Below are 14,602 nucleotides of genomic sequence, written 5' to 3'. Positions count from 1 at the left end.
AAGGGAACACGTATTGCCAATCCTTTCTTGAAAAAAAACCCAAATAAGTTCGTTTTAAAAAGGTATTCATAAATGGCTGATTTATGCAAATATTCCGTTTTTTTTAGGCCATCATTTATAATTTGTCCTAATTTTTTAAATTTGCGCAAATATAGCTCCTTATAAGTTATCCTTTCTGACAGAGTTATACTCGGATCTAGTGTTTGCTCGTATATTTCTCAACGTTCCAAGCAAAAAATTAGACTATCGTCTACTATCTGTATAACTTACAAAGTTTTAGACTTTATTCTACTGTTTCCTCATACAATTTTCAGTTTGCTCAAAAAGATTCATAGTATAAAAAGTTCATAAGCAGCAAGAGAAATTAAAAATGGACCATTTACTAAACAGTTGTCCCAAATGACAATTTCTGCTCATAAATAGAGGAGGGGTACACAAAGAAAATCGATAAACCGCACTAAACCGATAATCTGAGTCAAACCGAGAAAAAAACTCGATTAGTGATTTGATTTGACTTGATTTGGTATTGGAAAAATAAATCGACCAAAATTGGTTTGGTTTTAACTAAAAAAAATATCACACCGAACCAAATCAACCCGACATTACATGTATACACTTTTAAAAATATTTTATACATTAAGATATTTATTTATAATGTAATTTATAAATATTTCTTAAAACTATACATATTTTCGGTCTTTTAACATATTATTTCAAGCTTAGACCTAGAATTTTGAATGATCCAATAAATTTTAGGGTCATTTGCACAATTGTCCTTCAAAGGCACTGGTCTTTAATTTTTTGTCCTTCGCTAAAAATCCTTTGGTTTCTGATTCGAACCCCCGATCAGTCAAAATTTTCTTTAAAAAAAATTGCAAAGTAGAGTTTGGATTTACAAGACAGAGTTTCAAACTCTACCTTATGGTAGAGTTTTGCCTTCACCACAAGACAAGCATAGTTTTGCCTTCAAGCAGGCAAAACTCTGCCTTAGGGCAATTTTTTTTTTTTTAACTTAGTTGGAATTTTACAACCCTTTGAATTAAGGCCTAACTTTTGCCCAAATAAGCCTAATTTTGTGCAAAAGTTAGGCCTTAACGCAGAGATTTGCCTTAAAGCCTAATATTGAGAAAAAATTGTCTTAAGGCAAACCTCTATCTTAATGCCTAACTTCGCTACAAACCTCTGTCTTGCGATTTTTTTTTATTTTTATTTTTTTACTGAGCTGGGGTTCGAACCCAAAACCTCAGGGTATTAGGCAAAGGGCAAAAATGAAAGACCACCAATTTGAGATGCAAAAATTAAAGCTCAATGCCTTTGAAGGACAATCCGCACAAAAAAAAAAAGTAATTTTATAGCACATAAATGTTAATAACTCAAATAAAGTCCAAATCAAAATCATAATCAAATCAATACTAATGCTAACAAAAGAAATTCAATTCTAACACTAGCAATGACAATAATATTGGATATCTATTCTTTAGTTTTGATTGGTTTAGATAGTGAAAATAAATAGCTTGATTTTTTTTTTCTTTGTCATGTAATTAATACTTATTTTAGCATGAGTTAGTAATTTTAGATTATGATCATTTCACTATGGCTTAATCAGCAATATTTATTTTATGCAATTTCATTATCTTTTTTGTTGAATGTTTTATTACATTGTCATCACTCATCTCACATTTATTTTATTTTCTTTAAGATACACTTTAATATATAGTTGTATCTTACTAGGACTAAATAAATATTTGAAGTAAAAGTTATATATTTTGTACGAAGACTTTAAAAAAAAAACCAGAAAAACCCAAGAAAACAGAAAAATCCAAAAAAATCTGAGGTTGAAAAATCCGACACAATTGGTGTGATTTGATATTTGAAAAAGCCGAACAACCCGGTCTATGTACACCCCTAAATAGAGGTGGATCCAGAAATTTAATTTGATGGCTCAATCTTTAGGTTCTTCCCGCTAAATCCATTACACTTTCGAGATTATGGGTTTATAATCTGTAATTTATTACTCCCTCCGTCCCATAATAAGTGTCACCTTAACAAAAAACACGCATATTAAGAAATCAATAATGCAATGTAAAATTTACCAAATTACCCCTATATAATAAAAATAAATTACTTTTTCCTCTTGATTAGAGCATGCACAAATAGTAAACCTTTTGATATTGAGAATCCAACAATACCAGGTTACCATGTGACTTTTCTAATCATCATTTAGATGATACTTTAACTTGACAATTTTTGTCTAAGGGTAGAATTGAAAAAAACTAGTCAATTTATGTCTTGATTTCCTAAGGTGACACTTATTATGGGACAATTTTTTTTAACTAATGTGACACTTATTATGGTACGGAGGGAGTACAATTTACTAACTTTCACATATATTTCTAAGAACTGGATTGAAAACGTTGAGTCCCTCCTCAGTACTTACATTCTCATCCGCCACCATACATGAAAGTTTGCATTTTTAATAATGAATTGTATCTGTAAAATTATATGACCTCAAATGGGAGGTATACACCTAAAATTTGATTATATACACTAATAGTACAGAGAGCCTAAAATGGTTTTTTACGCTAACTGATTTATAATAGTGGGTTATGTATGTTGTTTTTATTACCAATAATGTTTATGAGTAAAACTTATATACATTTTTACTCGAACAGATTGGCAATTATCCATTTACAGAGTAAAGGCATATAACTTAAACTCAGTGATATAATTACTACTCTACTAGAGATACGAATTACTTTGAATCGAATAAATGCAAACGTTAAAAACCTAAGTGGTTTTAAGCTTGATCGATTTATATTGCAAGGATAGATGACCAAAAGTAAGAAGAATGATAATGCGAGGTAAGTGTGTACCTCGCAAAGATTTTGGGAGAAACTGAATTGAAACACTTGTGCTCTAACGAAGAAAAGAAGTACCAAAGTATTACATGCTCTTTCTACTATGAACGTAGAAGACCCAAATCACCAATTAACATGTGTAGTAATCATTGATGGAACCTTATATTTCACCCGAGTAATTTCAGTCATTTTGGCCAGCATTAAATCCATATATAATTACCTTTACGGTGCATTAAATAGTGCGGTATAAAGCAACACCTTGAGCTGCGAAAGCACTCGGTGGGGAACTTTACGAGGTATCAAAACTACAATCGTACTTCGACCCACACTGACGAGTATTAATGGAAAATGACAGATAGATCCAATCAAGGAAAAAATTTCCAGCAGTCTAAGCCATAAAATAAGGTAAACATCCAACTCAAGTCTCGGAATAGTAAGAATAAGCATAATGGAACCACAAGTTTCTAAACGTGGTTCAAAGGTGTGCCAAAATTGTTTCAAAACAGATACTATAAGGACACACAAACTTAACACATTCGCATTCCAAGAAGATTCTTAGCTCACGCCTTTGCCTTTCTAGAAGCCAACTGACTCTCAGGCTGCATTACAAAAGAAAATGTTTAGGAACATTTCTAAAAATGCTAGGAGAAGACAAAGAACTGGCAAATTTAACCGTTATGCAGACGACAGAAGAAAACAAAAGGCAAGCTATATGCAAGTGCAAGAGTCCACTGAATATGCAAATCATAAAATAAACAGTGACAAGGAAATAGTTTACCTCCTTCTTGACGGACTCTTCCTTCTCAGACAATGTCAACTCAATATGGCAGGGGTGAGACATATAGGCTGCAAAAAGGACAAGAGGTTAGGATTGAGATATATCAATGACTAGATACAACAAGATGCAGATAGAAATCAGAGCACTTACGGTTAATTCTTCCGTGTGCTCGGTATGTGCGGCGCCTCTGTTTTTGTGCTTGATTTACTTGGATGTGAGAAATGAAAAGTGAATCCACATCCAACCCTTTAACCTAAATAAGTTCAAAGGAACAGCGAAATCAGCTTAATGGCACATAGAACAATCATGAAAGCTGTACACATTCTTTCTAGAAAAAACAAACATAATCTGATATTACCTCAGCGTTGCTCTCAGCATTCTTGAGTAAATCTAGAATAAACCCTGCAGATTTAACAGGCCAGCGTCCTTGACCATTTGAATGGCGATTCTTCGCCTGAGCAGTACGACCAACCCCACGACAAAAGCGTGTGAAGGGAATGGCTTGTTTGTGGGCAAGAACATCTTCAAGGTATCTCTTGGCCTTGTCCAACGGCATCTTCCTAAGTGCATGCGCTGTCTCTCGTGTATTCTGTAAGTAGATAATGCATATTTAGTGAGAACGGTTAAGGATAGAACTACCATCAGAAATCCAGAACAGTTAATTCCAACTTGGGGTGAAAAGATCGTATTTGTAAACAGTATTCCAGTTCATTTTGGAGAAAGAGCTCTGTACTACATAGAAATGGTTAGAATCAAGGAAACCTCCTGGCCTGGGGTTTGGCATTAAATAGGCAAATACCTCATTAAATTTCTTTTAGTAAAGACCAAACTAAAATGAGTAAAGACCAAACTAAAATGTATATTACTAGACCAGTCCTATTTACCAAAATATAATTAAAATAAGAATGAGAAGAAAAAGACAAAGGAAGCTCATGTTAAATACATCGGAAGGACCAAACCAGTTAAATGTCAACCAGAATGACAAAAATTCATTAACATATAGGTCAAGCAATCTCTCGGAAACAGCCATCCTACCTTGGTAGGAGTAAGGTCTGCGTACATTATACCCTCCCCAGACCACAAGATGTGGGATTTCACTGGGCTGTTGTTGTTTTTGTTGTATATAGGTCAAGCAAAGATGGACCACAGACAAGAATGAAAGTTCAAGCTGATCATTTATGACCATAATAAACCATATGTTCGAACCAAAAAGAGTGACATGCCAACTTACGAAATGAATGATTAAACCAACTTTGGCTATCACTGAAAAATTTGGAGTGATCAAAATGTGCTGTGAAAGATTTTGAAGTGAGATTGTTTCAACAGCACATGTTGAGAATCTGAAAATGAATGCTGGAAAATACTCAAGGTAGCCTGCCCAGAAACAACAACATAACCAGTGTAATCCCACGTTTGGGGTCTGGGGAGGGTGGTGTGTATGCAGCCGTACCCTCACCTTGTGAAGGTAGAGACGATGTTTCCGATAGACTCCCGACTCAAGTAAAGCATAACAAAATCAAGCATCGAAAGGAAATACAGTAGTGTAACCAGAGCAAAGGAAACATATAATAATAAAATCGAAGAATAAAATAGTAGGAGATGAGGGAAAATAGAGAATGCTCGACTAAGTACAAAGTGCAAAATGATTTGTGGATAGCGAAACTTATTTTATTTTGTCAATAGCTAAATATTTTACTTAAAGACTTTGCAATACAACAGTTTGGCAAAGGAATCCTCAGAACTAAGTTTTCGTAACGGCAAGTGATTCCAGAACCTTTTTTAATAATTGTGTTGCTTGGCCAGCTTGCACACACGTCAACTAATTCCACGGGTACCTAATACCTCTCACTTGCACAGGTAACTGTGTCCACCAAGGCTTGAACATGAGATCTCAGGGTTCTTAACTCTCAACATTGACCACTAGGCATGCTTCTATGATCAAGGGGAAGTATTTTCTTCAACCTTTGAGGTGCCGTTTGGCCATAAAAATTATTCACTTTTTTCCGGAATTTTTTTCCACTTTTTTCACTTTTGGGCGTTTGACCATAAATATTACGAATACAACTTGAAGTTGTATTCCGGAATACCAAAAACTCAAAAAACTTGTTTTTCAAAAAAAATTCACTTTTTTACAACTACATTTCACCAAAAACTACAATTTCAAAAACTATGGCCAAACACAACTCCAACTCCAACTTCAAAAATTCCAAAAAAAGTGAATTTGTTTTTGGTATCTATGGCCAAACGGCTACTAAATCACTTGTTACCATCAACAAGCTGACACTGTTTAAGGCAAATTACCAAGTTGTACATCTTTTATTTATCCATACCAGTTATCACTCGACACTAATCTTGACATACACTAAGGCAAAACAGAATCCAAACTTGTATGTATTTTACTCATTCACATTAGTAACAAAACATATAATCCAACTTTTTTTTGACAATACAAATAATCCAACTTACAAACAAGAAAAGTAAGAAATTAATAGAAACATTACCAAAGCATTACTTGATGATTATTCGCAAGTTATTTAGTTGCCATAGACTTGCTAATTGTTACAACCCAACAATATAACAATAACTTTAAGGTGCAAGCAATAGATGATGAAAGGAGAAAGTAGGCACCTTAAAATGAACTCGGAGACTTGAACCCCTGGATTTGCAAGCTATAAAAAAAAACACGAAACAGCCACAAATTATATTAACAAAAGAAAAAAATAGATCAAGCAACATCGCATGACACGATTCATGAAACATGAAAGAAGTCTATATGCAAATAATATTAGGTACTCACATTTGGTGGGGTTATCGGGTTCCTTGGAATACTTAACCTACATTAACCAAAGCATTACCACGTAAGTAAGAACTTATAAGGTTGTTGGGCATAATGATTCTACGACAAACTAATCGTCTTACCATGTCTACCGGCGATGCTGCTGCTCCAGGTCAGTCCCTTGTTCGTTAACCCAAAAAGAAAGGAGATGAAAAATAGGGTTTCCAACTTAAGTGGGATGATGATAGGGTTTTACATGTCAATTTGGCTAGGCTAGTCGGCCTTTTAGAGTAATGGGCCTCCCAATTTTAAGTGAGTCCGGAACCAAAATGACCCTAAAAAAACATTTTTAACTAAAATACCCAACAAAAAAAAAATGTTATTAAATTATCTTTAGCGTAGTAAAATACTGTGCTAAACCACTTAACCGTAACAGTCCCGTTAAGTGTTTTAGCGCAGTATTTTAATGCGTTAAAGGAATTTTTCTCTCACCTATAGCAAAGTAAAATACTGCGCTATACGACCCAACATAAATTCTGTCGGGTTTCACCATTGGTCCCTCCAGTGGCAAAACAAAAATTGGAAAACGCCATTGGAGACGAAATCGAGGTGGTCCCCACATCCAAAAACGTTGTTTTCTATTAAATTTCGTCGGGAAAGTTTAGATTCTCGGTATATTCAAGTCAAGGAGCAAGATTCTAAGTTCGAATTTTGGGAAAAAGCGGCGTACAACTCGATTAAAATAACTCTACAAAAAATCTTCGATTAAGGTTTTCTACTATGAACTTTTGTTATTATTTTGTTATATATATTATATTCTAAGCATGCTTAACATTTAATCCTTGCTATTTTCCAAAAAAAAAAAATTGTTCTTGTTCGGACTGGGCAGTGGCTTTTGCCACTGCTCCGATTTTTATTTTTTTTATTTAATTCATTATTTGTTAAATGTTTATGAATTGTTAATTAGTTAAATGTTTATGAATTGTTAATTTGTTATATGTTTATGAGTTGTTAATTGTTTATGAATTGTTAATGAATTATTGTTTTGTTAATTGATTATTTGTTAAATATTGATTATGAATTAATTAGTTGTTAAATATTGTTTATGAATTGAAAGAAGTTGATTGGTAATGAATTATTATTTTGTTAACACTTTGTTTGGATAATTGTTATGTATTGTTTCATAATGTATCGTATTGTGTTGTATTGTATAGGACCAAATCAGTGGTTACATAAAATAGGACCTTTCGTCGTTACATAACAATAAAATTAAAGTAACAATCAAAGCAAACATTGTATTTAAACCAACAACATAATATAATACAATAGGTAACAACCATCCAAACAAGTTGGAAATGATTATGAATTGTTAATCTATATTATTTTAAAAGCATGAATATATATGTTAAATAAAAAAAGATTATCTAAAAAAGAATAGTTAAAGTTCTTCTTTTCATAAATACATAAGTTAACGAAAAAAATGTAAAGTTTGTATGAAAATATGTGGTCGACGAATATACTCTTTTAGTCTAATTTTATCGTAGTTGTGTTGGCTATTCGGTCAACTAAAAATATATATCACATATTCAAAATAGAGTTCTAAACAAATATTACTGCTGAATTTCGATTCTCAAACTAATTAACTCAAAAGTTTTTGCCATCACATAATTCAAAAGTAATTAACTTAAAAGTCTTTGCCATCACATATTAAATTTACTGCATATCCCATGTTAATTATTCACAAGATATGATACTACATAATTCACATATTCCCTACAAATTATTAATTAGTTAATATAATTTATCTTTCATTTAAAAATTAATGACTAATTTAGTTTGTACAGACTAGACTCTTTCATGGATCCGAGTGTTCCCCCTGGGCCCGATGATCACCCGGGGCTCGATGATCACCCGGGGCCCGTTGTTCACCCGGAGCCCGCTGATAGATCAGTATTGTCTTTTCAAGGCAATCATAGGTCAGAGTTATTACGGGCCAGTACTATAGGGATATCCACTAGGCTCCGTCCCCGTAGGCTGCAGAGAGTGTGGACTCTTTTACGCGAGCACTACCCACACCCTCGCGTCTTGGAGATATTGTTTCGGGGCGGCATCTACCGTTGCGTGTCCGTTAGTCGGGTACAGCATGATTGGGCGCTCATCACGGCCATAGTTAAGCGATGGAGGCTAGAAACACATACCTTCCATCTTCGCACTGGTGAGGCCACGATTACACTTCAGGATGTTGTCGTCCTCTTTGGATTGCGGGTAGATGGAGAGCCACCATACATTCGGTACGAGCCTCCTCTTGGTCAGACGTGGGCAACAGAGTTGACTAGGCTCACCCACTTCGTGCCTGATGCCGCGACCCAGATATCAGGAAGAGTCGGGTTCAGCTTAGTGCACTCTGTACTTATTTGGAGGGTCTGGATCCGGTTGTGGACGGCACCCCGCAGGACGATGTTGATCGTCATGCCTGTTTGTACCTGCTTATTATATTCGGGGGCATCTTGTTCTCGAACTCATCGAGTGCCTTTGTTAGTTTACGTTATTTGGTTTTCTTGGAGCATCTAGACCGCTTGGGAGACTACAGCTGGGGCGGTGCTGTTTTGGCAAATCTTTACAGATGCCTGTGCCGAGCGTCTATTGGTGTTATTAGAGATGTATGTGGATTTTTTGCTCTTCTCAAGGTAATATTTTAAGTGTGTGTTCCTTTAATGTAGACAAACCTCTTAAAACGACGATTTAAAAATTGTATTTTCTAATATCGCTTACAGTTATGGGCATGGGAGAGGATGCTGCCTTTTCAGCCCGTACCTAGGCATCACCTCGAGATTGACATGCCTTATGCGAGGAGGTGGACAGCGGGTTTTGACCGGGATGTGGATACGCATCACAATATTCTTCCATTCCGGGACCAGCTTGATCACATGACGGACGATGCGGTAAAACTATTTAACTTTACATTATTAATTTAATTAAACGTCTTTTCTACTTGGTGATCACTGATTTGTATTTATATGTTATGCAGCTATTTATATGGACGTCGTACGCTGCTATATTAGATGGTTTGCCGTCCTTTTGCAGGGCAGGGCAGGGGGTTTGGAGGTCGCGGTGTCCATTGATACACCTGGACATCGTAGAGGACCACATGCTTGAGAGTGTCTTACGACAGTTTGGCATACACAAAGTATACCCCCCTGACGTCCGTCATGTGCTCCGACACTACCAGCGGGACGATCAGGCTGCCGTTGATGATGATTTTCTGGCTTTTATGGATGTCCAGCTCCACCGTTGGGAGAATAGGTTGGGCACTTTAGCGGTGGTCGACCATTTGACTCCCATTGAGGATTACATGCGCTGGTATCATCAGATCACACGCCGATTGATGACAACCCAGCTTTGCGTCCCCCTAGGGATGTAGGATACTCAACGCTCGCGGGGCAGTACGAGGCATTGGTAGGTTTATCGTATTTAGATTTATTTAATCGCATTAATTGTTACGTTTTAAAAAATAACTTCTTTTTTTACTGTTGAACAAAAATGCAGCTGGTGGCCGTACAACGTTTACGCATCTTGGGGTTAGAGCATATGCCTTACCCTGGGCTTGCGTCGGAGATGGTACGGATATCGAGGATGGTATCCGATAGGCAGGAGAGATTAGGCACATGGAGGAGCCTGTTCCGGAGGCTGAGTATCAGGTAGCGCCAGGAGGAGGACCAGGTGCTCCCAGAGGAGGACGCCGTGCGCGTAGAGGACGCGGTGCTGCTGCTAGAGGACCTGGTGGTGGAGAACACCATCTGGTAGATGAGGCAGATGAGGTCGATCCCATTCCAGAGGGCGTTCCCGGTCTAGTCCATCCGCAGCCGTTCCAGGCCGGTGGCAGCTCACCTGGGGACTCACCTACGTTTACGCCAGCGCTCTTACTTGCTGAGATACCTGGGTCTTCATCACAGCCGAGCCAGAATGCATACATGGAGGAGCGTGATAACGTTGATTGGGAGGCGTTACGCGCTTCATTAGCTGATGAGCGGCCTGTGAGGAATTTAGAGGGAGCTAGGATTCTTGACTTCGATGAGTTTTTGATCCAGTTAGTATTTAAAATACTTATTTGTTCATTTAAATTATTTATTTTAAATATATATATATATATATATATATATGTTACTCATTATTTAGTAATATTTTATATTTAGGATTCGGCGCCAGCGGGTCCACCAGAGCCACCCACTCTGACTTTTTCTCATGGTCTGCCGAGCCAGCGGTGTCTACCCATGTGACTGTCGAGCCACAGGTAAGCTTTTTATTAAAATTTGTTTTATTCAGTATAAGGTCAATATTTAATATACATATTTGATTATTTAAAGTACTTATTTTAAATATGTGTGTTACTTATTATTTCGTTTTTTTTTTATATATTTTAGGATTCGACGCCAGTGGGTCCACAGGAGCCACCCATTCAGGAGCATTCTCATCAGCCTGCCGAGACAGAGGTGTCTTCTCATGAGACTACCGAAGCGCATGTAAGGTTTTTACTTAAAAATAATTTTATTCAATATAAGGTAAATATTTATTTAATTTTTATAACCTTTACTTGGACTTCAAACAGCATCTCGTCTAGGAGACTACCTCATATTCACCACCAGACCCATCTCATGAGCCTACAGATCAATCTCAGGAGCCTACTCAGGCGCCCATTGACACACATGTTTTGATTATTCAACAAACGTTAATGTATTCAATATAAATAAGAAATGGTACTAATATTTATATACTTTTCAGGTTCATCCTTCGGCGCCTGTGGCGGCGTCTCCCGACGAGGAAGAGTCCGAGTTTTCAGACCCAGGTCATGATGAGGTTCTGCCCCGTGCTAGCGGGACCAGATCCCAAGAAGAAGCACATTCTAGTCAAGGGCGCACGGGCCAGGGGAAGAGGAGATGATCATGACTTGGAGCGCCCGATTATTAAGAGGAAAAAGGGCGATGGAGACGATGGCGAGGGCGGTGGGGATGGTATGAGCCTTAGGCCTAGGGATAGTCTCCGGCATACTACATGTGGGACCCATCCTCGACAATGTATATACATTAGTGTTGTACAATTTATCATAAATATTATATATTTTTTGCATATTTATAAATATTATCTTAGTCTTTATTATTGTTTATAGTTTCACATCCTAAATTGATAATAAAACAAAACGTGACACATTCGAAATAAAGTTAAGCATTAATTTAAAAATAAGACGAAACCCTAAAAGATAAATAACGTAAAGCTAATGACTACAAGTCTTCAAACAAAAAAGGACTTCGAGCACTTTTCAACCACTAAAACGACAATCCAAAGTTTTGCGTATTCTTGATGTACAAATATAAGTAGGGTTGTATATAAAATATTGAAGTTCCGGAGTCTCAAAGCATGATTAATATACGGCTAAACTACGTAAAAATGAGTGAAAATGTAATAAGAGGTTGTTTTTGGAAAATGGTGGTGTCCTATAGCGCAGTATTTTACTGCGCTATAGGTGAGAGAAAAATTCCTTTAGCGCAGTAAAATACTACGATAAAGCACTTAACGAGGCCGTTACGGTTAAGTGCTTTAGCGCAGTATTTTACTGCGCTAAAGGTAGTTTTGTAACATTTTTTTTTTGTTGGGGTATTTTGGTTCAAAATGTTTTTTTTGGGTCATTTTGGTTCCGGACTCATTTTAAGTTGCCTTCTTCTTTTCTTTTTTCTATTTGTGCATGCTGAAATTATTGGGAAAATAACCTAATAATACTACTTAAGAGTCTATATTATAAAATATAAAGATATTTTTTCTTATTTACAGAACATATTAACTTAATTACACAACATACCAGATCTAGAAAAATTTAAAGCCCACCCTTCCCTTCCCCTTCTCATTGTTCTCTTTTTCCTCCCAAACAGAGTCGTCCCACCCCTCCCTTCCCCTTCTCCCCATTTTCTGTTTAATCTGATAACAGAGCCGCTCAACGATTCCCATCCCCAATTTGACCGCGACACCCACTTGCAGGAGTCAGATCCGACTTTTGGAAGTGGGTTTAGTAGGGTGAATTCAGGAACGACTGGAAGGGATAAGGAATTCGATGGCCACCACCATCCATCAGATTTTCCGGCATGTCTGTTGTTAAGAATTGATGCTAAGCTTTGGTTATGGCTATTAGCATCGGATAATGATTTGGAAAATTTTGGGTTTTTGCTACTTTCGAACTTTCTCGGCTATGAGGAAGGTTTTTAATCCATCTTTTTGTAAAGTTATGGTAATTCAAGAATATGCGTGGGTCCGAAGACAATAACCGTTGATTATGAAGAATTTTGTGTGGCTGAAACATTTTTAACCAAGAAATGCCCATAAACTGCTCATGAACGTAGCAGTTTTTGCCATGACTGCACTGTTGTTGAAATTTGTATGCACAATCTAACTGTATGTTATCCAATATTGCAAAAGTAGACTGATGCAAACATAGCCTGATATGTTAGTTGCTGCTCCTCTGCATAACTAACTCCACCTTGTTTGTGGGCCGAATTATTTGAAAGTTGTATACATTGTTGTTGTAATTGTATTAATTTCCTTCGAATTTCGAAGCGAGATTCAAATTTGTATTAATATTGTATGAAAGTTGTATATGTTGTAGTTGAATTAAATTTTCAAAAAACTAACATGAACTTTATACAAATTTTATATAGTTAAATACATATTTCATACCGTTTTTATACAGTTTTCATACACGTAAAATGTGAAAAACCTAAGTCTTGAGCGAGATATACATATTTCATACATTTTTTATACCCAAAATTTTGAGCGAAAATTTTAAGCCTTGAATGGCATATACACATTTCATATAGTTTTCATACACAAAATTTTGAGTGAAATTTTTAAGCCTTGAGCGAAACTTTTTGTACATATTTTGTAAAAATCTGTTGCTAGGTTTTGTAAACTAAAAAGTATCATCATATTTTGTAAATATACCCTATTCATAGGTATATATACATTATTCTCCCATATATAATTAGTTAGTAAAATGTATATACACTAATGGGCAATTTGCAGGATTGTCCTTCGCTGGGGTGGTCTTTAATTCTTGTCCCTCAAATTGGTGATCTTTAATTTTTGGCCTCTATACTTTAAGGCAGAATGTGCAAAGGCAGAGGAAAAAATTAAAGACCACCAATTTGAGGGACAACACTTAAAGACCACCAATTTGAAGGATAAAAATTAAAGACCACCCCAAATAAAGGACAATATGCGCAAAAAAAAAAAATCTACACTAATTGTATAGAGATCATACAGTAATTATACTCACTATTTAACTATACAGATTATGCACACTGAATTTTATTTTATTTTTCAAAGACTTTTTATCGGTTTCGCATGAATTTGTTGCTTGACTTTTAAAAGTTGTTATGTTGAAATTTGATTTGAAATCCTACAATGGAGCTTTTTTTTTTTGCGCGGATTGTCCTTCATTTAGGGTGGTCTTTAAGTTTTGCCCTTCAAATTAGTGGTCTTTGAGGTTTGCTCTTCGCTAGGGATCCCTTGCTCACGGGTTCGAACTCCCACTCAGTGAAAAATTAATTTTTTTTTCGCAAGACAGAAGTTGTAAAAAAAGGCAGAACTTGCATGGGGCGGAATTTGCAAATTCTGCAAATTCTACCCATTTCTGCAAATTCTGCCCTTTCTTTCTTAAACTCTGTCTTTTTTCTGAACTTATACCTTGCGATTTTTTTTTATTTTTTTTTTAAATTTTCGCCTGAGTGAAGGTTTGAACCCTTGACCAAGCGGTCTCTAGCAAAGGGCAAACTTTAAAGACCATCATTTTGAAGGGCAAAACTTAAAGACCACCCCGTAATAAGGGCATTCCTGCTAATTGCCCACAATGGAGGTATGTATGTGTACAAGCCAAACTAAGAAGCTAATACAAATTAATGCTGTTGCAATCATTTCTCTAATTGTCGAAGTGCCAAACTTGCAAGCTTCAAAGTAATTTTGGGATGTACAAACATGGTAATCATCAAAATGTAGATTTGGTCCGAGAGATGATAGGTTTAGGCCCATTTGTTTTCATTAAGACTAAGACGTCTGAATCTGAATGCACGTCTGAATTATTAAGATGTTGTCTCTTGGACTGAACAATGAATGATTAAGACTGTTTGTTTTTTTTCAATATCTGAATGT

The 14,602-nt window shown here is 36.1% G+C and overlaps 1 protein-coding gene across 1 annotated transcript; it reads right to left on the bottom strand.

The window, feature by feature from the left end:
* Positions 1-3,223: 3,223 nt before the first annotated feature.
* Positions 3,224-6,678, bottom strand: LOC132632511 (large ribosomal subunit protein uL22y). Its single transcript, XM_060348472.1, has 7 exons — positions 6,556-6,678; positions 6,434-6,470; positions 6,265-6,305; positions 3,995-4,225; positions 3,787-3,889; positions 3,637-3,704; positions 3,224-3,457 (listed from the first exon to the last, which is right to left on the bottom strand). Exons 1-7 carry the CDS (start codon positions 6,556-6,558, stop codon positions 3,419-3,421), a joined length of 522 nt encoding a protein of 173 aa, XP_060204455.1. The 5' UTR covers positions 6,559-6,678; the 3' UTR covers positions 3,224-3,418.
* Between the last annotated feature and the right edge of the window lie 7,924 nt (positions 6,679-14,602).

The sequence above is a fragment of the Lycium barbarum genome, chromosome 3 (genome assembly GCF_019175385.1).
Source record: "Lycium barbarum isolate Lr01 chromosome 3, ASM1917538v2, whole genome shotgun sequence".
In the NCBI taxonomy this organism is placed as follows: Eukaryota; Viridiplantae; Streptophyta; class Magnoliopsida; order Solanales; family Solanaceae; genus Lycium; species Lycium barbarum.
The sequence above is the reverse complement of the archived record's forward strand: the minus strand, read 5'-3'. Positions and strand labels throughout refer to the sequence as shown.